The sequence below is a fragment of the Balaenoptera ricei genome, chromosome 3, assembly GCF_028023285.1.
Source record: "Balaenoptera ricei isolate mBalRic1 chromosome 3, mBalRic1.hap2, whole genome shotgun sequence".
Lineage (NCBI taxonomy): Eukaryota > Metazoa > Chordata > Mammalia > Artiodactyla > Balaenopteridae > Balaenoptera > Balaenoptera ricei.
In genome coordinates, this window is record NC_082641.1 from 118830463 (window position 1) to 118856804 (window position 26342).

Consider the following 26342-nt stretch of genomic DNA (forward strand, 5'->3'; position numbering starts at 1 on the left):
TTAATGATGGCCTTCTTCCTGGCTTGCAGGCTGCAGCCTCCTCACTATGTACGTATACATACACCATGTATGTATACATACACCATGTACGTATACATACACCATGTACGTATACATACACCATGTATGTATACATACACCATGTATGTATACATGGTGGACAGAAGCAGCTCTGATATTTCTTCCTCTTCTTATAAAGACACTAATCCCATCATGGGCTCCACCCTCATGACTTTATCTAAACCTAATTAGTGCCCAAAGGCCCCTCCTCCTAACACCATCACAGTGGGGGCTAGGGCTTCAATATATGAACTAGGGTAGGGGGTGGGGCATAAACATTCAGTCCATAACACAGATCAATGGGAAAAGATGAAATGTTCAATTAAAAATGGTTATCCATATAGAAAAAGATTAAATTGGGTCTTAATTTAAAAATCAACTTCAAATGGTTCTAAGACTCAAATGTCAAAAACAAAAACAAAACCCAAAACAATGTTCAAGCTCTTAGTAGAAAATACAGGTAAATGGATTTTAGACCTTGGGGTAGAAATAATTTCTTTAAAAAGACACTGACCATAGAATAAAAGATTAATACATTTGTAATAAAATCAAGAAACTTCATTCATCAATAGACATCTTAAAGATGGGAAAAGGTACAAACCAGGAGAGGATACTCACATATACACACTGACAAAGAATTAATATCAAGGATATATAAAGAACTCCCACAAACCAGTATAAATAAAAATAACAATAGAAAAATGGTAAAAGACATGAACAAACATTTCACAGAAGAAACATATAACCAACAGATGCACAAAGAGATGTTCTTTTGCTGTAATTAGAGAAATATAGATCAAAACCAAGATAAGGTAGATTTTTTTGTTTGACAAAAATTTAAAAGCCTGACAACGCCAAGTGTTGGAAAGCATGTGGATACAAGAGATTCAGGACTATATATTGCAAGTGCATGTAAAAATCAGTACAACTACTTTGCGAAATAGTTGAATATTAACTATTAAATATAACGATTACTCCTAGATAAATACTTGAGAGTTCCAGAATTTCTATTCCTAGTTATACACCCAAAAGAAATTCTTGCACATTTGCATCAGGAGGTATATATATGAATGTTTATATTGACAGTGGGCAACAGGAGCAAAAATCAGGAAACAATCCATATGCCTATCAACTGAATGAATAAGCTATGGCATACTCACAAAATGGAATGTTTTACAGTAGTCTAAATAAATGAATTACAGGAACACAAGATTATTGGATTTTAAAAATAAATATTAGAGAAAAAATAAGTACCAAAGTATCACATACAGTATTTTACCCTTACTATAAAATTTAAAACAACTAGAAAAATATATATGTGGGAGTAACATATAATACAAAAATAAAATTCAAAGGAGCAAAGAATGATGCACATAGAATTCAGGATGATAATTACCTTCATTTGCTGGGGGCCAGGGAGTGGCAGGAGGGACCATTTGTACGATTCGATGTATATTACTACCAAGGTCCTGGCATTTGTGGGGAGGTACTGTGTTCACGAATTCTTATTACTATTTTGATAGATAACTACATATATAGATATACAGCTAAATGATATTGGATAGGTAAGTAAATAAACAATGCAGGTCAGGTATGGACTAATGATGACAGTTTATCATAATCCAATTCTGTGAACTTGAGGTCCAACAGTATAAAAATAAAACAAAACAGCACATGTGAGAGAATATAAAGCACACAGAATCACCAATGAAGTATTCTTGCCAAAAATGTTTAAGCTCAACCAAGCCTTTAGACCTTCTCTCAAGGAGTGAAAGTCCTGAAACCCAGGAGACTTTCTGCCTAGTTCTTCGCAGTAACAGACCAGAATCAATCTGGAGGAAAAACTCTTGGATATAGTGCAAGGCTCTTATCGACGTGGTTCAGCTTTGATTCCAGGCGGCAAAGAGAAGTGGAGAGGCAAGCATAAGAATAGAAGCAGAGAATTAAAAATAAAAAGCAGTGTGTGCTAAAATCCTTAATGCATTACAAAAGACAGTAATGGCACCGCAGCAGCCTCCGGACTCAGAACTGAAGACTTATCCTGCTGCACGGCCTCTTCATGACCAAGTGGGCACCTGAGTCCAAGTAGATTCCCATGTCTCGTGCTAAGGAGACAGAGAAGGTTTTTTGTGGGCAAAACCTCCAAGAACCTATATCGGGAACTCAGAGCACGGGTTGAAGGGTCTGCCATTCATCGAAAGGCAGAAAGGAGTCTTTACTCCGAATGGACAAAAGAACCATTTGTAAATCAATGAGCAAAGAAATTAAGTGGAAGGATGCCCCGATTAAAGTCTGCTGGTTATTGAGGAGGACCCAGTGAAACTACTTCAGGTTGGAGTAGAAATTCTCACTATATAGACAATTAACTGGCTTCCCTGTAACAGAAATAATACTCTTTCTGAGTACAATTTTCCCCCACAGAATGTGCAGAATTGTTAACAGACATCAATTTTCTACAAAACTACTTACCCACCTGTGAAATTTTTTGTCTCAAGGTGCAGACTAAAGCCAGTAATACCAAATTTTCTGAAGTGGTTTTGAAAAAGCCATTATATCTGTGGCAATGAACAGAGCATCAGAACAGATGATACTCCACCAACCTTGAAGAGATAGGGACACAGGAAGATCCTAGTCCGCCTTTTAAACATCATTTACACCATTCACAAGGAGCCTGTATTTAAAAGTGCTGGCATTAGGAGGGCGCTGAAAACACGGTGGACCATGGAGCTCAAAGGGCAGACCACAGACTTAGATGATAGTTCCAACACTAAAATAATTTACTTTCTAAAAAGGCTCTCAGAGGAGATTCCTGGGCCATTCCACATGAATTTGGAGAGATCAGAGAGACCAGAGAGTCATAGACTTTGAAAACAGGAATTTCAAAGCTCAAAGGATGCTTATGTTGGAAACGCAGGCTCCAAACAGAGGGTACTTTCTGGCTTGAGCAAAAAATCTCCTGTGACTGTTTTAGGCACACAACAACTTCCTGATAATAATTATTACCCCTTCTTAGAGATATGGGCCAGAAGAAAAGAACCTACTTTTCTTCCAAGTTCAACAGCTTGGGGACATTTTCTTGTTTAATTCAAGAAAATGATCAGGTTTGATACTCCACTGCCAGATATGGTCCTTCTGAGATATTACATATACTTAACTGCTGTAGGTTGGTATTAGTATCCCATGAAAGCTGGAACAGAGAATGAATTTCTAGCTACAGTATCACTATAGCATTGCAAGATGCATACCATCTGGCCCTGACAGTAGACCAAAGGGTATGATAAGGTTTTTCAAAGTTGAGGGATACCAGGGAGTTCCCTGGCAGTCCAGTGGTTAGGACTCGGTGCTTTCACTGCCGTGGCCTGGGTTCAATCCCTGGTCGGGAACTAAGATCCTGCAAGTTTTGCACCATGGCCAAAAAAAAAAAAAAATTGAGGGATAGCAGAGAAAATTTTAATTTTAAAAGATACATGCAAGTTCATAGTAGCACTATTTATAATAGCCAAGACATGGAAGCAACCTAAATATCCATCAACAGATGAATGGATAAAGAAGATGTGGTATATATATATATATATATATATATATATATATATATATATATATACATACATACATATACACACACACACACACACACACACACACACACACAAAATGGAATATTACGCAGCCATAAAAAAGAATGAAATAATGCCTTTTGCAGCAACATGGATGGACTTAGAGTTTATCATATTAAGTGAAGTAAGTCAGACAGAAAAAGACAAATATATGATATCACTTATTTGTGGAATCTAAAAAGATAATACAAATTAACTTATTTACAAAACAGAAATAGAGTCAAAGACTTACGGCTACCAAAGGGGAATGGGGGAGGGAGGGATAAATTAGGAGTTTGGGATTAACATATACACACTACTATATATAAAATTGGTAAACAACAAGGACCTACTGTTTAGCACAGGGAACTATACTCAATATCTTGTAATAACCTATAATGGAAAAGAACCTGAAAAAGTATATATACATACACACACACACACACACACACACACACACACGTATAACTGAATCACTTTGCTGTACGCTGGAAACTAACACAACATTGTAAATTAACTATACTTCAATAAAAAATAATTTTTAAAAAGTTGAGGGATAAATTATACTATGTGGAAGTAAAGTTTAAAATAAGGCTAAGCATCAGAAATATGGATTTCACCAACTTAAATCTTAGAAATAAATACCATCTCACCTCAAAATAAATAAATAAATAAATACATAAATAAATAAATAGTAACCTGTGAGGTGATGGACATTAACTAACCTTATTGTAATAATCATTTCATAATAAACACGTATATCAAATCATAACATTGTACACCTTAAACATGCACAATGTTATTTGTCAATTATACCTCAATAAAGCTGGGGAAGAAAAAAGAAAGAAATACCATGGAACTAATTTAAAGACTACAAAGAAACCACAATATAAAAACAAAAACATAGTTAAGGAAAAGATTTTATACACACACATCATTGATTTTACATACACACACACACATATACACAATTTGGATTCTATTTGTTTGTTCTAAATTGTATTCTACAATATCACTCTTCTGACTGTAAAACAAACATCTAGACCATCAGATCCCTGAGAACAGAAACCAGACCATTAATATCTGAATACCCAGAGCTCAATACAGTATACGGTAAATGGTGTGAATTCAATAAATATTTTTATTTAGGTAAATAATTTAATGATAGAACACTCAAATTTCTTTAAACACAATATTTCAAGTTATTATATTTTTGTCTGAGTACAGATCTGAAGTGGTACAAATTGTATCTAAATATTGAACCATGAATTAAGCAAAAAGAGTGGAAAACAATTCTTCTGACTTAGGTTTCACTTCCTTACTCCCACTCTTGCTTGCCTCAAATGATTTCTATTGAAGATATTTAGGTAAACCTTTAATGGACAACATGTGAAAAGGTCCATTGACAATAGAGATAATTGAGACGAGCTCATGGGTACTGAGCAGGGGGCCTTCAGACTCTGAAAGGTCCACTTCCTGTAGAAGCCATTCCTGTTTTCTTTTCTGCTTTAATCCAGACCTGCTTGAATGAAGCCTCACTAAGTAGCTACTGACCACTTACATACGTAATATATAACTCAAATGTTTAAATAACTTAGAAGTAAAGTAGAAAGATGGTTTTCTTTTAAAGAAAAAGCAAATGGAAGACCAGCCATCGCTCTGGAGCACACCAGGCATGACACTGAGCATCCCCTCCCCAAATGTCTGCCCCAGCCCCCATTTGTCAACATCCATCACCCTGACCCTCTTGCCTCTGGCAATATGGCTAGACTTACCTCAAAGGCTTCACAGGTAGAAAAAAGCTGAAGGAAACTGGGGATTCCATACCAGGTGTACATTCCGCCAGCAGTGATTGACACACACGCTATGGATGATCATTAACACTGGGAGCCTGCCTGTTTTCAGCTTTACAGGCTGCTTAAGAACACTTCTTATTGAGAGAGACTCTGCTTGGTCTTGGATCATCATGGAATGATGAGGCTTACTTTAGTAAGAATGACCCTCTTACATTATAGGGCCAAAGAACAGATGTACAAGTGTGTAGGGATCAGATGAACTATTTTTTTTGTTTTTGGTTTTTGTCAGTGCCTAGATACATACATATGGTATAGTTTAATGAAGTTGCTTTTCTTATGTTTCATTGCTTTGTAAAGTCACATCATATATACAGTCATCAATAAAACTCACAGATGGCCAATACAAAATTTAGAAGTTTCCAATACTGTAAAAAAATGACGAGGAGTTATCAGCCCTCAGGTAAACTTCAGGATGGGTCAGCCCTCACATTAATCACTGTGGACTGCAAGCACTAAGTTCTGTCCAGTTCTATTTGAGAGGAGAGGACTTCATCCACTGGTAATGTCACCTGATCACCATCAGGGAACAAAAAGTTCTCATGGCTTTGGCACTCTCTGTTCCCTGGAAGGGTTTCTGACTGGTGGAGGCAGAGAGGACAGTGAACGATCCAAAGGGGATCAACAACCCCTAAATGGGCCAATAGTACATCCTGGAATCCTACCCAGGCCAGGACCCTGAGACTGGAAGCTAAGAACTGTTGTCAACTACATGGGTCTTCATCCAAGCACAGCAGCACAGCCCCATCCCTCACCCCTTCCTCAGCCTAAAGTAGAGCAGAGGGGAAGCTCTCTGGGAGAGGAGAGGAAGGAAATTTGGTACAGACAAAGGCCAGGCTACTTCCCAGAGGCCTAATTCTCTAGGCCACACCTAACTAAGAGTGTGGAATATGATCCCACTTTGAAGATGAATAGCACTATTTTAAGAGTAGAACATCTTGGGAAAATCCAGGATGCCTACTCTGAAACTTTAACTCAAGACTGTGGAAGACACATCAGTATGCAGGTATATTCTCCTCTTAAAAATCTATATGACAGAGGCCGCCCTGGTGGTCCAGTGACTAAGGCTCCACGCTCCCAGTGCAGGGGGCCCAAGTTGGATCCCTGGTCAGGGAACTAGATCCCGCATGCCACAACTAAAAAAAGATTCTGCATGCTACAACTAAAGATCCTGCATGCCGCAGCTAAGACCCGGTGCAGCCAAATAAATAAATAAATATTTAAAAAAAAATCTAAATGAGAAAAAATATGAAATCTTGCCATTTGCGACAACGTGGAGGGACCTTGAGGGTATTCTGCTAAGTGAAATAAGTCAGACAGAGAAAGATAAATACTGTAGGATTTCACTCATATCTGGAATATGAAAAACTATAATAAACAAACAAAACCCCAAATAAATGAACAAACCAAAACCAAATAAAACAAACATGTCATTATAGAGAACAGAATAGTGGTTATCAGAGGGGGGAGGTAAAGGAGGGAGACAAAGTGGATAAAGGGGATCAACTGTATGGTGATAGACGAAAAATAAATTTTGGTGGTGAGCACATTGTAGGGTATACAGATGTAGAAATATAATGCCATAAATCAAGGTTACCTCAATAAAAAATAAAATAAATCATTGTAGATGAAAAAAATGTAGATGGATATTTTCGTTTTCAAGCACCAAAAACTTTTTAAAAACTTTAATTGGCTAATATAGTGCACATGTTAAGCAGACTTTTAAAGAGACCCTACATCTTGAGTGGGTTAAGTAATCATTTATAACCATCTTGAAACATGTTTAACTCGGTTTTTCTGGTGACATGAGATTAAACATGGAAACCAAACTGTGTTTCACTCACAACATATAAGCAAACAAACTGCATGTACATGTGTAGATTTATGCAAAAGCCCGGTGATACAACTATATTTAGCTTTTCAGATTAGGTACATACGGCCACCCACTCACCCTGTATTATCTCACCAAACACAACAGCAGCAACTTTTCTATTTCAATACAATTATGGGCAGAAATTATATGATATAAAGTAGAGGTTCTTCCATAAAGGTTAAGATTTAGCATATAAGCAGGGAAGACAAAAGCAAAGTTCCCATGAAGTCAAAAATAATACCACACTGGTCCAGTGCTCCATGAAACTATGAGTTAAATTATAGTCCTCAAAGGCGTGTACTTGGATCCAGATTCACCAAGACACTTCAGTGTGCTTCAAACTGGCTCATCATCATCTTCCTGCTGTATTCATAAGCCAAAAATAGTGCCGCATTGGCAGGGAACGCTCGAATCAAAGTAGCTTTCAGACCAGAATATAAAGCTGCTACTCCTTCGTTTTTCACAACACTTAAAAGAGTTCTGATAAATCCTGCCTGTTTTCCAAACATGGAAAGAACCTGAATTCTGGATTTGATACAATCCACTGGGTATATGACAAGCCAAAGGCAAATTCCAGCAATTCCACCGCTTAACATCAAGGGGACAGGGCCTAGTTCATCTTTTGATCCATCCGAGGCAAAAAATGATCGGCTCAGTTCATAGCCACCGAAGAAGAAGAAATAGCCTGGTACTACTTGAAATAGAGTGCTCGTGAGTCCGTGGTAGAAGCCCAAGGGGCCATCCTTTCTAAGGATACTCTTCACGACGGACCAAACTGTATTATGGCTTTTTGCTATCCTCCCTGACATCTCCAGTTCGTGCATGGTCTGCAGCCGGCACTTCACGAGCTCAGTGGGGCACAGGGCCAGCGCGGCAAACGCAGAGGCGACGGAACCGGCGGCCGCAGTCTGCAGATCATTCAGCTTCGCCTGCTTGTCCAATCCAACCACTTTCCTCACGAATTGTTGGCAGAAGCCGTAGCACAAGAAGAGGACTGAGTTCTCGGCGACGTAGGCCATCAGCGCTGGCCCGGTCCCTTTGTAGAAGCCCCGCAAGCCCACCTGGGAGTACGTCTTCAGGCCACAGTCGGCGAGCCCCTTGTACAGGCCAGGGAACGTCTGCATCTTCACTTTCATTGTGTCGAAGGGCTGCCCGGTCAGGACGCATGCTGTGCCCCCAAGGGCCCCCGCGGTGAGGTCGATGGCGGCTTGGATGGCAGGATTGGATTTCATGTTCGCCCACTCTTCTGCTGGTCTCCGAGGAAGGGAACTCTCTGGAGCTTAGGAGGGCGTCCCGTGTCCCGCCTGCTCTTGGCTCTCTCTCCGGGGCGGGAGAAGCCGCTTAACTCCAGACTAGGCCGCGGGCCGCCCTCCCCACGCACTGCAATAACCCCCGGCCCGCGGGCCCGCGCGCGCCTCTCCTGGCACCCTGCAGCCGCCGCGTCTGCGCCCTAAACCCGTCAGCCGCCCGCCCGCTCGCTCCGCGCCGCCCGGCCGTCCCAGCGCTCGCGGGCCCCGGGGCAGACTAGAGAAACACTTCTAATGAATCTCAATACAGCAATAGAAAGCTGTCCGATAATCGTAATTCCTGCGATTACGGCCAGAAACTCTAGGCGCTGCTGCGGCGGAGGAAGACATGCCTTCCTGTTCGGCCAGAGACCCCCGCCTCCCAACTCCCGGCAAAACAAAATGGGAGGTGCTTGATCGCGCCTGGGGTCAAAGGGTCAATCTACAGAGACAAAGGTTTAAAATAGGGAAAATGAACAAACACTTGGGGGGTTTTACCTGACAATCGGTGGCTCCTTCGGATCAGAAAACCCTTAATCGTCTCCGGAGAGGAATGGCGGCTCCACAAAGGTGCGGGCCGCCGCGCCTCTCCAGGTGTCGCTCTTTGCTCGCCGAGGGGACGCCGGGGGAGGCCTGAGGCGGGCAGATCCCCTATTTCGTGGTAACATCGCCGGGGATCCTGGCCTGAAGCCCTGCGAGCTGGTGGGACGCAGGGCCCTCGTTACTTCTAGAGGTAAGTCAAGGCCTTGTACAATCGCATTGGAAAACATTTATATACAGCTAAAAAACTTGATATAAAAGACCTGTGTGGCTCCAGCGTCCTGTGCGTGCTGAGTCTCGGGGTTCTTGCTGAGAAGCCAAGCAGCTTTATGCAGCAGAAGTTCTGGATATAACTGACTACAGGCCTAGTAGGCAAGATGCAGTTTGGGGCATCAGTGAGGGTACCGCTGTCAAGACACACTTATCCTCCCAGATGCTTATAATCCCAGCGTTGGAACGAATTCTCTTAAAGTTTACATTTTAAGCCCTAGGCGGTATTTTACTTTGGGGGTAAAAACAAAATAGTGGAGGGGGCAGAAAGTATGCTAAAATGATTCTTTCATTTAGAAAGCTTTCCTTGTCTGATTCTTTGGCTATCAGTTAATATTTAAAAGTGAGGCACCTAAAAGCAGATTGTGCATGGATACTGTTTGTCAACAGGTAGACTTCATTGTAGTAAATAGTGACTTGGCCTTTTCTTTGGAGAGTGCCCAAATGTATCTGGATTTCTTTTCTCTGGTACCACATGGTTTCTTCAGAGAATAATCTTCCAATCTTGACTGTGTGTGTGTCTGTGTGTGTTTGCGGGGGAGGGGGGATGCGGGTGGTGTTTACCTTGGGTACTGATTTAATGACACCAAGTGGGAGAAGAGGGTTGACATCCTGCAGTCAGAAAACAGACTTTCACACAATTCCCTTGTTCAATGCTATGGGCCCCCAGCCTCCATCTGTGCCTTCTTTGGTTCAATTTACCCAGAAAATAAACTTTCTGTTTGTGGGATGGGTAAGGAAAAGTCATCTGGCTTGAGTGAGATAGGGCTCCTGGACATCCAACAGCTCTGAGCACAGATTTTATCTTACTATTTTTTTTGGCTGTGCCACATGGCATGCAGGATCTTAGTTCCCAGACCAGGGATGGAACCTGTGCCCCCTGCAGTGGAAGCCCAGAGCCCTAACCACTGGACTGCCAGGGAAGTCCCTGAACACAGACATTCATGAATCCTGTTTCTAGCCTCACACCTTCCCTCTTCCTTGGAAACTGCCTGCAAAAACTGAGCCTCAGTGTCTATATCAAGTGGGTTTGTTTCTCCTTGGTATACCTCCTTGCAGACATTTAGCATGTAACTTTCTGTGATCTCTGAATTAATTTATCGTTTCTTCATCTGCTTTGGCCTTCTGAAAACATTGACATCTCTCATCCGCTGTTGTCTCATCTCCTATTTTCCTTGCCCTTGGGGGTTACTATATTAGCAGGCTATTTGACAGAGAAAAGAGATTCATGAGAACAAGGTGCCATTTTAAACTAGAAAAAAAAATTTTTAATTTTTTAAATTTAAAATTTTTAAATGTATCACATTTGATGGTCTTTTAAAAATAAAATTTATTTATTTATTTTTGGCTGCATTGGGTCTTCGTTGCTGCGCTCGGGCTTTCTGTCGTTGCGGCAAGCGGGGGCTACTCTTTGCTGCGGTGCACGGGCTTCTCATTGTGCTGGCTTCTGTTTTGGCAGAGCATGGGCTCTAGGTGCACGGGCTTCAGTAGTTGTGGCACACGGGCTTAGCTGCTCCACAGCATGTGGGATCTTCCCGGACCAGGGCTCGAACCTGTGTCCCCTGCATTGGCAGGCGGATTCTTAACCACTGCACCACCAGGGAAGTCCCTCACATTTGAGGGTTTTTAAAAAATGTTTTGCTTTTTTAAAACTGTCAATTAATTACCTATGGTTCATTGTTTATTTTTTAAAAGCACATACTGAGTTTTTATGAACACAAGAGATGCAGGATACTACAATAAATCATCAAATGCTTTTGCATTAAATTCATATATGTATATGTTTTGGAGAAACCAAGTTAGTAATCAGCACCAGGGATCATGAGGGCATTAATAGGGAAATGGTCTGTAACTTCATTGAATTATCAGACATAGTTGTGCAATAATACACAGATCTCAAGTTCCATGAAATATATTTAAACAGCTGGACTTGGAGCACATGTACTCCCACGCATACATGGAAAATAATAGCAAAGGAACTTCCAAATTTTCAGTGAAGACCACCACCCTTAACAAGATGCACACCCACATCACATGTTCCCTAGCAATCAGATTGAGTAGCCAGATAGGATTACCAGAGAAAGTAAGGTTTGAGCTGAGGGCTGAGTAACAAAAAGCTAGCCATGAGAGTATCTGGAGACTGTTCCAGGAAAAGGGAAATGTAAGTGTAATATAAGTAAAGCTCTGTAGTGTGAAAGAGCTGGGCATTTGAAATACAGAAAGAAGGCCAATATACCTGCTGTGTGGTAAGCAGTCTTCCTAGTCTGTGTTTTCACACAATTCTTACTAGGTAATAAAAGTTTAAGCAAAGTTCAAGACAGTCCTTCAGAGACATGATTTGTCACAATTTATCCAAATTTTTTTGTCTCTAACATTTGATCTACAAATTCAAAATGTCAGGCTTTACGACATTTAGATGTGAACATAAAGATCCCATTTACCTAATCTATAGAAATAATGCAAAACAGAGGCCACACTGACATGCTTATTGCAGCATTCTGTGTAATAGCAAATTTCAAATGGAACAACCTAAGTGACCGACAATAGGGGAGTGAATAAAATTAAGAATTTGTAAAATTTCTGCACTGCTTAAAATTTTCAGTGAGTTTTTTCTTGTAATATTTTAAAACACTAATTAAAAAAATTCAACTTCCATTCATGAACTCAGAAATATTGAAAACCGTAGCCCAACTATACATCACATTCATCAGGCAAGGGAGCTGTGAGAAAAGTGAGTCTTTTTTGGTAACTCTGGATTTACATGAAGGGAAATGGATCCCAATCTCCTTCAGTTACGTTTTTCTCTTTTGAAGTTGACATAACAGATAATTACTCTTCATTATGGAGGTTTTAATATTTATGCAAAACCAAGCTGTAAATGAATCAAATAAAAAACAAAGCTACAGTAGTAAACTGACTCAGTTTGCTTATGCTGCGGATGTACTTGAAGCAAACTTTGTTTCTGCTGTAATTTATAAACTTTGATTTAGAATGATTCTTTAATTTGAAATCAGTCAACCCCATTTAAAGCAGCTGTTTCTTCACACACTTTTCTACCATTTCAATCAGTCTTTCAAATTTTTAATCCCTGTATGTTCAGACCCTAGTAAACAGGCAATAATAGTTTGCTTTTATTCTAGGAATTGTTCTAAGTCCTTATATGTATCAACTCAATAGCCAACAACTCAAGGGCCCTGAGGTAGGTAATATTATCACCTCCATTTTAGAGATGAGGAAACTGAAACCAACAGATTAATTTACTTGCCCAAGATCAATCTCAACTAGCTCACTGAACTAGGATACAAACCCAGGCACCACATCTCCTGACCTTGTGATTTTAATCTCTTTACTCTTCTTTAGTAAGTTTACAGTGACTAACAAGGCAAAGTACCTAATCTCAGTGAATTTACAGTCTAGTGAGGACACGAGCAACAGGTAACTTAGACTTTGGTATGATAGATGCATAATAGTATTTATCCCAATAGACTATTATAGAGAAAGAGTAGTAATTAAACTCCTTGAAAAAAATGTAAATAAGCTCAAGATTGAAAATAGTGAGAGAATGTGGTGAGATCAGGCTGAAAAAAAAGAGTTTAGGATAGTTTAAGAACGTTATTTCCTGACCTCCAAATGGAGCAGGTGGATTGGAAACATAATGCAAAGATGACATTTCCCCATTTCTTTGCCTCTGCTGTTCCTCTTTTTCTTAAATTCTAACACAACTGCTTCTTTTCCTACAAAACAGAATCCAATTGGTCAGTCCATTAAACCCCAAAAAGAAACCACTTCAGAAGAGGATCTTATACCCACTACCCCTAAAAGAGCAAGACACATTATTAGGTGAAAATTACTTGCTTTTATTTGTTAAAACAACTTTATGAAATGATTTGCAATGCAAAATGTGGAAAACTGCTTTGAATAACTGGGAAAATAGCTACAGCATGGCAAAACATATGTAAACAAACTTCAGTGCCACCAGACTAGACTCTACTAATTTATCTCAGATGGCATCACAGAGTAGCAATGGCAGCTTCTGGTAAATGGAGAAACAGCAGCAAAGTCCTGCAGTGAAGCTGTGATAAATTACTAAACTGAACTGTTCACTCCGCTAATCCTACAACTTCCCTACATTTATCTGTCTATACATTCCTACTTCCTACAGGGCAAACACCCACCAAAGTGGTTCGAAAAGACAAATGAGATAGAAATTCACAGTTGTATTTGTCTACAAGACAAATCCAATAGAAGGCAGTGGAGGAAATTGGGAACTACTGCAAAGTTTTACTATCTAGTCCAGGTGATGAAAACAAAGTTTTTCTTTCAAGGCTGACCACTGTCAGGAATGAAATTAAGTATCAAAACTCTCTTCACTTCTCTAGGAGTGATTCTAGCTCTTCTTGCAAAGAGCTGAGCTGCTCCTTTTCTCGGTCTTCCTTTTGTTTCAGTTCATCCAGCACAGCCTGAAATCTGTTCTTGAGAGCCAGGTTTTCCACTTTCATGATGAGATCCTCCTGTCGCTTTGCCCTGTCCTGGGTCTCTTGGAGCTTGCCTTTCATGTTATCAATCTGTTTCTGAATTCCCATAACCAGCTGATTAGTTCCCTCGTTTTCTTGGTGTTGTTCATCTGATTCATTTAGCTTGTCCTGTAGCTGCCTTTCCAGATCTTCCTCAGTGTCAATGATGTTTATATCTTCTTCATCTTGATGCTGTGTCTCATCTTCATCTTCACTGCTGCTGCTGAGATCATTGAATATCTCCCGAAGCTCATCATGTTCTAATGAGTCATGGCCCTGCCTGTGGCCAGACATTCCTGGGGAAGCGATATCAAGGCCTTGATTTTCTGTTTCTTTTGTTTCATCTTCAGCAATTATTTCCCAACGGGTACTGACAGCTTCAGCATCTGTGCTCAGCAACCGCTTTACTTCTTTTTCCACATCTGGAGACTCAATATACTTCTTCTTTGCTGTCTTACGGAACCTTCTCTTTCTGACATTTTTTAGAGGCAGAGTAATTCCATGGTTCCATATAAACTTTTTCTCTTTGTCCTTATCCTTTTTCTTGCTTGCTTTGGGATCAGCAGAGGCAACTGGTTCCTCAACAGGAGGATAGAGATCACCATCAACTGTAGAGACAAGCATCTGACAGATATCAGCTGTCTTGTAAAAGGTTTTTTTATCAATGGTTTTCAAACTTTCCATAACACATGGCAGATCTACCAATTTTGACGCCAGTGGGACCCGGTCCACTCTGACAATTCCATGACGCCCATCAGGGTGTAACTCAATTGTCAGTCTGTCCTTCAGGTTGACATGACCAGACTGTACCGCCCGCCTCACAGTAGAGGCATACTCCGGAGGTAGGCGTAAGATAAACTGGCTCTCTAGTTCGTGAGGAGCATCATCTTTGCTCTTACTCATCTTTATTTCTTTGTGACTCACTTTTTCTCTAATAACCACTTGTTGCACTAAAAAATGTCAGCTATTTCAACAGAAAGTCCAGTTCTTTATAAATTGAAGTCTTTAATTACAAAGAGTTCTAGATAGAACAGCAACTAAGCGTCTATTCTGAATTAAGCCCCAAGTCTTTCTAAATATGCTGTGACAATACCAGTCGTTACTGACACATTGCCTTACTCAGGTCCATTTAAATCTATTAGCTGCAATACCAAGTTCCAACCTCTAGATGCCGCTGCAGGACAACGCAGGGAAAGCAAATGGCGGCTCCTACGGAACGATTTTCGGCACAGAAAGTAAGGCTCAGCAGATACTTCCAATCCACAAACTCTCCTGGAACAAAGATACGCAAAAAGCGGGGCGTAGTGAGCTCTCTTCGCCTCGGGTACTTACAATCCAGTGACGGTTATAAGTCCAGTTTGTCCGGACAGGCGCGAGCGGAAAAGGAAGGCACTCAGAGCAAGGTGGCCGGGCGCCGAGCGTCTCCTTCCGAATTCCTTTGTTCTTCCCGGCACTTGGCAAAGCGATCCGCTGATTATCGGTGAAATGGCTCAGGACCGGCAACGCGAAATCTCGCCAAGAACCGCAGCTCCGAACGCCAGATTCTGCAACTCCGCAGCTCAGCGGGCCTCCGTCCGTTGCTGCAGACCTAGCCGAGAAAAAACAGGTACGTCACCACCCAGGACGGGAAGCTGCTGTGAGTCGCAACACCCCTCGGGCGGAAGTGAGGGCTGCCCCAGCGCGCGCAGGCGCAATGCGCGATTACGCTCTCCGGCGGGTCTTGTCGTCTCGCGAGAACTTGGCCTTAACGGGATGAAGAGTATGTTTCGTAAAGAGCTGTTGGTTTAAAAGTATTTAGAGAAAACGGTTCTAAGAAGGACATAGATTCTCCCGCCCGCCTCCGCTAAGCCAGGGCTTTTACCGGATCGCTGTGGGGCCGGATACCTCCTAGGCTTCCGGGTGATTGCCGGAGATAGGGCGTCCGTGCGGAAATGGTGTTTGTTTCTGGAAACATCTCGGCATCTCCACAGGCTATATTCAATCTGGAGCCGATAAAAGAATTCATAACTAACCATACCGTGGATTTTAAAGTACCCAAGTCAGTGGAGTGAGGACATGCAGACCACTATAATTCTGTGTTTGTTGATTATGAAGATGTCCGTAGGAAGCCCATGACTCGGTCTGTTTCGGGTTTGAAGACCCCCTGAGGGAACAAGGGTGATTCCTCTTTTTTTATTTAATTTAATTTAATTTATTTTTTTATATAGCAGGTTCTTATTAGTCATCCATTTTATACATGTTAGTGTATACATGTCAATCCCAATCTCCCAGTTCATCCCCGCCCCCGCCACTTCCCCCACTTGGTGTCCATACGTTTGTCCTTTGCATCTGTGTCTCAATTTCTGCCCTGCAAACCGGTTCATCTGTACCATTTTTCTAGGTTCCACATATATGCGTTAATATATGATATTTGTTTTTCTCTTTCTGACTTCACTCTGTGTGAGTCTCTAGATCCATCCACGTCTCTACAGATGACCCAATTTCGTTCCTTTTTATGGCTGAGTAGTGATTCCTCTTTTTAATGTGTTTGACGTAGATATAAATGTAAACAGAGAAGGTAGTGTTCTTCTGGAGGCCCGTGTTCATTTAGGACAGTTGCCTGAAAGACGAATAGTCTGATTAAAGTAGAATATACTTGAAGTATTACTTCCTTCTACTCATTTGCCAGTAATTTTTAAATTAGTTTGGAATTTAAAAAAATCCACCTCTACTGTTTGGATAACTTTTCTGCTTGCCTCTTCTTTAGGTGGTCAAGTATTCTTCAACATGTATTTATAGTGCTTCAGTCTAACTGTGTAACAGTTTCCACTTACTCCTATTCATTTCCATTTATTTATTAATAGGATCAGTTTGGTAGATTATCAAGGTCCTTAAAATTTCAATTTCTGTTCTCTAAAATATCAACACCTGTTTTAGAGAATTCACTTAAAATGTGATTAACATTTAGAAAATTCACTTTATTTCTTTATGTACTTATTGTCTCCCTCACCTAAGATTGGAAGCTCCATGATAATCAGGAGTCTAATATCGTGTTCATCCGGTCCCAGTGCCTAGTATCAAAACGTGTGAGATAAAAAATATTTGCTAATTGAATGAAACAATTGATCCATCCAGAAAGAACATAAATATAATCTAAATCCTATAATAATTTGTCAGAGAAAATACATTGTATGTCACCTTAAAATGAGATAGAGCCACTTTATATATACATTTCCTCTCCAGTCACGGACCGTGCCAATTGTTATGAGGCCAGAGGTTTGCAAATAGCGTGTGTGAATGTGACCCCTTTGGTTTCGTCAACTGTGCTACTGTGTATCATGGGGTGGTATTTAAATGGTTTGGCACCAGTTTGGTTTTTTATGTTAAGTTTGAAGGAAAATTATGCTCTTCTACATAACTGTACTTTAGTTCTTTGTTCTGTAATGTGTTGAAGAATATTAGCTGATGTATATATAATTTCCAGGATGATCTATTTCCTCTTTTTGAAGAAATTTTTCCAATGTGCTTGTCCCTTAATTGTACCTGATTTTACTTACTTCATAGATGTGAGTTTAGCATGCTAGCCTTTGCATAATGCTTTATTTAACCCTATAAAATGTGAGGCCATGCTTATACATGAAAATAATCCAAATATTGCTTTGCATTTTAATTGCCTATGAGCTTTATGATGCTCAAATATCTTTGTCACAGAAAATAACTTGAGATAAATTCTGGGCAATTCAGATTTGCCAAAATTATCGTGTATTTTAGTTATTAAACCTTGAAATGGAAGGTTGTCAGAGATAATTAAAAGGATCAACTGAAGTTTCCCCTAAAGTATGTACCTCCTTCAATCCTGAAACATATTTTCTGTTTTTGAGTTTAATACATTTTCTGAATGCTATTTTTTGAGGGGTGGTTACATTGATCCTAAAGCTAAGGGCACTGCCACATCACCATTACCTTAATGTCTATTGATAAATCCAGTTGTTGTTGTTGTTGTTGTTTTGACTGGGGAACTGAATTTTTAAGTTTGTTTAATTTTTTTAACACCTTTACTGGAGTATAATTCCTTTACAATGGTGTATTAGTTTCTGCTTTATAACAAAGTGAATCAGCTATACATATACATATATCCCCATATCTCCTTCCAATTGCCTCTCCCTCCCACCCTCCCTATCCCACCCCTCTAGGTGGTCACAAAGCACTGAGCTGATCTCCCTGTGCTATGCGGCTGCTTCCCACTATCTGTTTTACATTTGGTAGTGTATATATGTCCATGCCACTCTCTCACTTCGTCCCAGCTTACCCTTCCCCCTCCCTGTGTCCTCAAGTCCATTCTCTATGTCTGCGTCTTTATTCCTGTCCTGCCCCTAGGTTCTTCAGAACCTTTTTTTTTTTTAGATTCCATATATATGTGTTAGCATACAGTGTTTATTTTTCTCTTTCTGACTTACTTCACTCTGTATGACAGTCTCTAGGTCCATCCAACTCACTACAAATAACTCAATTTCGTTTCTTTTTATGGCTGAGTAATATTCCATTGTATATATGTGCCACATCTTTATCCGTTCATCTGTTGATGGACACTTAGGTTGCTTCTATGTCCTGGCTATTATAAATAGAGCTGCAATGAACATTGTGGTACATGACTCTTTGAATTATGGTTTTCTCAGGGTATATGCCCAGTAAGTGGCATTGCTGGGTTGTATGGTATTCCTATTTTTAGCTTTTTAAGAAAACGCCACACTGTTCCCCATAGTGGCTGTATCAATTTACATTCCCACCAACGATGCAAGAGGGTTCCCTTTTCTCTACACCCTCTCCAGCATTTATTGTTTGTAGATTTTTTGATGATGGCCATTCTGACTGGTGTGAGGTGATACCTCATTGTAGTTTTGATTTGCATTTCTCTAATGATTAGTGATGTTGAGCATCCTTTCATGTGTTTGTTGGCAATCTGTATATCTTCTTTGGAGAAATGTCTGTTTAGGTCTTCTGCCCATTTTTGGATTGGGTTGTTTGTTTTTTTGATATTGAGCTGCATGAGCTGCTTGTAAATTTTGGAGATTAATCCTTTGTCAGTTGCTTCATTTGCAAATATTTTCTCCCATGCTGAGGGTTGTCTTTTCCTCTTGTTTTTGTTTTCCTTTGCTGTGCAAAAGCTTTTAAGTTTCATTAGGTCCCATTTGTTTATCTTTGTTTTTATTTCCATTTCTCTAGGAGGTGGGTCAAAAAGGATCTTGCTGTGATTTATGTCATAGAGTGTTCTGCCTATGTTTTCCTCTAAGAGTTTGATAGTGTCTGGCCTTACATTTAGGTCTTCAATCCATTTTGAGTTTATTTTTGTGTCTGGTGTTAGGGAGTGTTCTAATTTCATTCTTTTACATGTGGCTGTCCAGTTTTCCCAGCACCACTTATTGAAGAGGCTGTCTTTTCTCCACTGTATATTCCTGCCTCCTTTATCAAAGATAAGGTGACCATATGTGCGTGGGTTTATCTCTGGGCTTTCTATCCTGTTCCATTGATCTATATTTCTGTTTTTGTGCCAGTACCATACTGTCTTGATTACTGTAGCTTTGTAGTATAGTCTGAAGTCTGGGAGCCTGATTCCTCCAGCTCCATTTTTCTTTCGCAAGAGTGCTTTGGCTATTCAGGGTCTTTTGTGTTTCCATACAAATTGTGAATTTTTTTGTTCTAGTTCTGTGAAAAATGCCATTGGTAGTTTGATAGGGATTGCACTGAATCTGTAGATTGCTTTGGGTAGTATAGTCATTTTCACAATGTTGATTCTTCCTATCCAAGAACGTGGTATATCTCTCCATCTGTTTGTATCATCTTTAATTTCTTTCATCAGTGTCTCATAGTTTTCTGCATATAGGTCTTTTGTCTCTGTAGGTAGGTTTATTCCTAGGTATTTTATTCTTTTTGTTGCAATGGTTTTGTTGCAAATGGGAGTGTTTCCTTAATTTCTCTTTCAGATTTTTCATCATTAGTGTATAGGAATGCAAGAGATTTCTGTGCACTAATTTTGTATCCTGCTACTTTACCAAGTTCATTGATTAGCTCTAGTAGTTTTCTGGTAGCATCTTTAGTATTCTCTATGCATAGTATCATGTCATCTGCAAACAGTGACAGCTTTACTTTTTCTTTTCTGATTTGTATTCCTTTTATTTCTTTTTTTTTCTCTGATTGATGTGGCTAAAACTTCCAAAACTATGTTGAATAATAGTGGTGAGAGTGGACAACCTTGTCTTGTTCCTGATCTTAGTGGAAATGGTTTCAGTTTTTCACCATTGAGAATGATGTTGGCCGTGGGTTTGTCATGTATGGCCTTTATTATGTTGCGGTAAGTTCCCTCTATACCTACTTTCTGGAGGGTTTTTATCATAAATGGGTGTTGAATTTTGTCAAATGTTGTTTTTTTAAATCAAATCCACTTGATATATAGAAACACTCTGAGTTGATAAAAGAATTACACTCCTGTGGTTGTTCCATAGAATATCTGTGATACTGGTGAACCAAAGATTTGGGGGAACAATAAATTCCCCAGTGTGGTAATAAGCCTCAAAGGGCTTCCTACCTATGATAAAGGAGTATCACAATTGGGCTAATGCTGTATGATTGAAAATTCCCTTTAATAAACTTTCAAGTTCCTTATACTGTGGAGGTTAAAAAAAATGTGAGAGATGGGAGAAGCCTTGTTTATATTTTGGAGATTGAAAATTATAGGAGTGAGGAAATAGCAAATACCCCCCAAAATACACTTATATACTGTTGCAGCAGTATATAATCAGTAAAAAGCAGGTTAACTAAATTGTAGCAGTCTCTTGTATCAAATAGGATGCTTTCGATAGAAAAAAAGACCAATCTAATTTACACTGGTTTAAACAATAAGAAAATGTGTTATCTCAAAAACCAGGTAGTCTAGAGCAGCTCTGTCCAATAGAAATATAATGTGAGCCACAGGTGAAAGTCACATATGTATGTTAAATTATCTAGTAGCCATATTAAAATGCCAAAAGGAAACACGTGAAATTAATTTCAATGACATTTTATTTAACCTAATGACCAAAATATTGCTCAACATATAATCAATGTATAAAATATTAACAATATTTTACATTCTTATTTTGTACTGAATCTTCAAAATCAAGTGTTTATTTTACACCTAAAGCACATCTCAATTTGGACTAGCCACATTTCAAGTGCCCAGTGGCCACATGTGGCAGGTGATTACTCTATCGGACAGTGCAGTTCTAGAAGTATGGCTGCCTTTAGGCAGGATTGAATTATGGTCTGGCACAAATTGTTTAACTCTTGCTAATTTTGGATAATGAACATTTATTTATACTTTATTATTCTTTCAGCTTTACCCTCACCTCCTTGTAAATTTCCAAAGTCTGTGGTCATAAGAAACCTGCCAGCAGTAACTGGGGAACTTCCTTCCTTGTCCATGGTAAGTTCAGAGAGTGGCTCTTCCCAACCAAAATCTGTCTTTCACTGTGATTGGACCAACTTAGACTATATGCCTATCCCTGGCTCAATAATAGTCACCAGCGGAATACCCTAAGCCTGTGATTTTCAAAATGGTGGGGAGGAGGAGACATTTGGTGATGTCTGGAGACATTTTGATTGTTGCACCTGTGGGATCTCGTGGCGTCTCATGGGTGCTGCTAAATATCCTATAATGCACAGAACATCCCCCAACAAAGTTATCTGACTCAAAATAGTACCAGGGTTGAGAAACCTTGCCCTAAGCTTATTTTTTAATTATTAATTGTTTTAAGCCACATTTCTAACTAAACACTGGCAAGAGGAATGAGATCACCAATATTGGTTTAGACCTATCAGAACTACTACAGCTATGAGTAGGTTCAGCTGCCCTTAGGTGCACAGATGGTGGACCTCTAAACTGAAAACGAAGTGTTAGAAGAGAGGAAAGAACAAGGGCAACTGTCCTCATTTATCTGGGCTGCTGTGTCAAAATATCATAAACTGAGTGCCTTATAAGCACCTGAAATTTATTTCTCAGATCTGGAAGCTGAGAAGTCTGAGATAAAAGCACTGGCAGCTTTGGTGTCTGGTGAGGGCAGGCTTCCTGGTTCATAGGTGGCAGTCTTTTTTGCTGTAACCTCACATGGTAGAAGGGGTGGAGGAGTTCTCTGCGGCCTATTTTACAGGGGCACTAATGCCATTCATGAGCACTCCAACCTCATGACCTAATCACCTCCCCAAAGCCCTGCCTCTAAATACCATCACATTGATTAGGTTTCAACATGTGAAATTTGGGGTGGGGGGGGGACATAAATATTCAGTCTATAGAGGTAATCAGTGGTATCCATGAAAGAGCTGATTATTGGGAGGATTATAGTAGTATATATGTAATTCCAAAAAAGATACAAATGCCCGATAAGTACATGAGAAGATGCTCAACATTACTAATCATTAGGGAAATGCAAATAAAAACAACAGTGAGATACCACCTCATGCCCATTAGGATGACGGCTATTAAAAAAACAGGAAATAATAAATATTGACAAAGATGTGGAATAATGAAATCCTTGTGCACTGTTGGTGGGAATATAAAATGGTACAGCCACTGTGGAAAACAGTCAGTGGTTCCTCAAAACATTAAAAATTGAATTACTATATGATCCATCAATTCCAATTCTGTGTATATACCCTAAAGAATTGAAAGCAGTGTCTCTAAGAGATGTTTATACACCCTTGTTCATACCAGCATTATTCATAATAGCTAAAAGTTAGATGCACCCCAGGTGTCCATCAACCAATGAATGCATAAGCAAAATGTGGTATGTGTACCTACAATGGAATATTATTCAGCTTTGAAAAGGAAGGAAATTCTTTTTTAAAATTGAAGTATAATTGACTTACAACACTATGTTAGTTCCAGGTGCACAGCACAGTCATTCGATATTTCTGTACATTACAAAATAATCACCCTCACCGTAAGTCTAGTTGCCATCTGTCACCATACAAAGTTACTACAATTTTATTGACTATACTGTATTCCCCATGCTGTACATTTCATCCCTGTGACTCATTTATTTTGTAACTGGAAGTTTGTACCTCTTAATATTCCTCACCTATTTCACTCATCCCCTCACCCCTCTCCCTTCTGACAGCCACCTGTTTGTTCTTTGTATCTGTGAATCTCTTTCTGTTTTGTTATGTTTATTTGTTTTGCTTTTTCAGATTCCACATATAAGTGAAATCATGTGGTATTTGTCTTTTTCTGTTTGACTTACTTCACTTAACATTATACCCTCTAGGTCCATCCATGTTGTTGCAAATGGCAAGATTTTGTTCCTTTTTATGGCTTTGTATATGTACCACATCTTATTTATCCATTCATTTATTGATGGACACTTAGGTTGCTTCCATATCTTGGCTATTGTAAATGGTGCTGCAGTGAACATAGGGGTGATTACATCTTTCTGAATTAGTGTTTTCATTTTTTTCAGAAACATACCCAGAAGTGGAATTGCTGGATCATGTGGTAGTTCTATTTTTAATTTTTTGAGGAACCTCCATACTCTTTTAAAAAGGAAGGAAAATCTGACACATGCTGCAACATGGATGAACCTTGAGGATATTATGCTATGTAAAATAAGCCAGTCACACACACACACAAAAGACAAATACCATATGATTCCACTTATATGAGGTATGTAGAGTAGTCAAAATCATAGAGCAAGTAGAATGGTGTTTGCCAGGGGCTGGAGAGAAGGGAGAATGAGGAGTTTAATGGGTATACGTATAGGTATAGGTATACCTATGGGTATAGGTTTCAGTTTTATAAGATAAAAAGAGTTCTGGAGATGGATGGTTGTGATGGTTGCATGACATTATGAATGTATTTAATACTACTGAACTGTACACTTAAAATGGTTAAGTTGGTAAATTTTATGTTATGTGTAAAATTGTAATTAAATAATGCAATTACTGATACTTGAAAATTTTTGTCAGTATTTTCTACCTTTTATAGTGCAAGTTTCTTTTATATTGTAGAATATACAGTGAGAATTTCCTTTTCTAATGTAAAATTCTTTTTACAGTGGGTAATTTCTTGAGTAAAAAAATGTTTAAGAAAAAGAAGCTTCAAGTGTTCTTCAAAAGGAAATGTCAAGAGGGAAATTGTGTAAGAATTTTTATTTTAAGCTGATGTGAATTTTAATAAATTAAAACGTTTGATTTAAATTTTGTGGAAAGACCATTTTATTAATATTTTGTCAAAAAGAAATAGTGACTTGTAGCCTTTGTACTGAACCAACTGGTATTGTAAAAATAAGTCCCGGAAATAAAGCAAATACAGTCTCCTGTGAGGACTTTCAGAAATAACATGTGGTAGCTATCCTCCTGGACCTCTGGGTGCCGCTGTTGGCCAATCCGTGGCTTAGAGTGAAACAAAGGAACCCACTGGCGGTTTTGACGCAGCGATGTATGCACACTTTAGAGAAACACACCAGGAGCAGACTCTGCACGCCATCTCTCCCGCAATCTGCTTCAAATATCTGGGTCAGGAAGGTCTGAGAGAGCTGCTTCCTCTTCTTTCCAGCGCACCTTGGTAATCCGAGGAGCCACTGTAGCGAAGTGCATTCGGTCCTACGAAGCCGCATCGTGAAGAGAGAGAAGTCTCCCCACAGGGAAGACGCGGGAGTGCAGGAAGCGCTGTTTCCTTTTCTGATGTCTTTGTTCAGCCTAGTGAACTGCGCAGCAGTTATGCTGAGAGATTCCGGAAGAGACAGCCAAGGATTTAAAAGTGGGGAATCTCGCCAAAGATCTACATGTCGGTGACAAGAACCATGGGTGAGTGCTAAGAAGCCTCTCTTTACCGCCAGCAAAGAGAGCAGGAAGGAACAAATGACAGGATAGATGTAGCCAATAGGCCAAAGGAAGTCCCTAGGCCCCTTGAATCTGAAACCTTCACTGGAAATCCTATAAATGTTTTTTATATAAAGTATTTATCCTGTATATAAATAACATATGGCTTTGAGCACAGCCATTTTGTTTTGAAAATTCTGGAAAACATCTTAATAAGAGCAAAGTTTACTCCTAAACTGCAGTAGATATGGATGCTGCAAGTAATTCTCTACAAGTTTAGCAGATTAATTTCAGTTAACCATCTCCCTCACTGCCAAAAGTAAAAGAGAACACTAGGGTAGTAAGTACTCTGGTTATTTATTGGAGAAATCTGGACCAGAGTAGCAGAGCTGCCACCACTTAGTGGTGGGGAGGAGGCTCAGGGCAAGATGCAGGTAGGTCTTGGATGCCAAAGCCAGTCCTCCCATACTGAGCTACAAAGTGTACAGTAGAGTCTGCCTGCCAGAGAACCTCCTTGTCTGCATTCTTCAGGTGATCCCTGCTGACCTAGGTGACACCCTTAAGGTAGAGTTCTACACTTTCCACACAGTCTCACAGGGCATACACAGTATATTCAATAACGACAGCACCATCTTTGATTTTGAAGAGTGACTGTTATATCACAGCTTAGAAGAGAAGACTGGAGACAGTTAAGGGCACTTTTCACAATCCTGGTTGAAATGCAGGTTGAGAACTATGATGCAGTGCAGGTGACTTTCAGCTGAGTGTTTAGTCCTATTAGAGATAAGAAGTGTGGTTGCTCTAATCAAAACAACAGGACTCAGATTTCTTGAAGAGAAAAGTGAAAGATATTGTAGAGAGTAATAAACACATAGCCAAACAATTCACAACAAAGAATTACTATGTAATTCTTTGTAAGCTACTGACAGAAAGGATTCTAAACTGGGAGCAGATTCGGAATCATGAGGTAACAAAGACAAGCTGTCCCTCTCCTCCAGTGTAAGCATTAGCCTGCATATAACCCACATCAACAAAAATGCTCTAATTTTCCAACAGGTCTATTGTATGGTCCAGGAGATTGGGAACACTCACCCAGAGCCTCCATTGCACACTTTAGTGCTTCCAACTGAAACTTGGTGCCCTAAGTGCCTCCTATTTTTCCTGACCAGTGACCTGGGTGCTGTTGTCTGACGTGTCACTGAGTGCAGAGCACAGTGGTGTTCACTGCAGCCTACCTTTGAGCTGACTCTGTGGCCTGCAACCAGGGCTCTGTGTCAGCCTGAGCCTGCCTGTAATGGTGTACTACCACTGCAAAAACTCACAGAAGACGTGCTGTGCTGGGAGTTGCACCTGGAAGTCATACGCCTCTTCAATGGGGCATCACACACTGCAGTTTGACTACCTGGTCGCCAAGGTGGACGCTGACTGGGGCGCAACACCTGACTGTCCTATCAGGTGTCCTAATCTGACTCTTCAACCTGAGGATGCACAAGAGCAAGATGCCCACTGGGACACTGCAGATG

General features: G+C 39.9%; 3 protein-coding genes across 4 annotated transcripts in view; 1 reads left to right on the forward strand and 2 right to left on the reverse strand.

The window, feature by feature from the left end:
• Positions 1–7708: 7708 nt before the first annotated feature.
• Positions 7709–8614, reverse strand: LOC132363830 (mitochondrial ornithine transporter 2). The gene has a single exon (XM_059919527.1). It carries the CDS (start codon positions 8612–8614, stop codon positions 7709–7711), a length of 906 nt encoding a protein of 301 aa, XP_059775510.1.
• A 4697-nt stretch (positions 8615–13311) lies between these two features.
• On the reverse strand, positions 13312–15656 carry TAF7 (TATA-box binding protein associated factor 7). Its single transcript, XM_059917323.1, has one exon. It carries the CDS (start codon positions 14893–14895, stop codon positions 13846–13848), a length of 1050 nt encoding a protein of 349 aa, XP_059773306.1. The 5' UTR covers positions 14896–15656; the 3' UTR covers positions 13312–13845.
• LOC132362582 (protocadherin gamma-C4) overlaps positions 15187–26342 on the forward strand; it is a 189315-nt gene continuing 178159 nt past the window's right edge. The window contains exons 1-2 of one of the 2 annotated variants that reach the window (XM_059917320.1): positions 15187–15598; positions 21342–21430. In XM_059917320.1, the coding sequence (XP_059773303.1) occupies positions 15478–15598; positions 21342–21430 (210 nt within the window). In that variant the 5' untranslated portion in view covers positions 15187–15477. Of the gene's footprint in view, positions 15599–15782; positions 16150–21341; positions 21431–26342 lie in introns of those variants that run through there. The other variant, XM_059917321.1, reaches the window with a different exon arrangement.

What these genes read in the sequence shown, in the direction of transcription:
- LOC132363830 (XM_059919527.1), bottom strand. Translation starts at nt 8,614, where the DNA reads ATGAAATCCAATCCTGCCATCCAAGCCGCCATCGACCTCACCGCGGGG.
- TAF7 (XM_059917323.1), bottom strand. Translation starts at nt 14,895, where the DNA reads ATGAGTAAGAGCAAAGATGATGCTCCTCACGAACTAGAGAGCCAGTTT.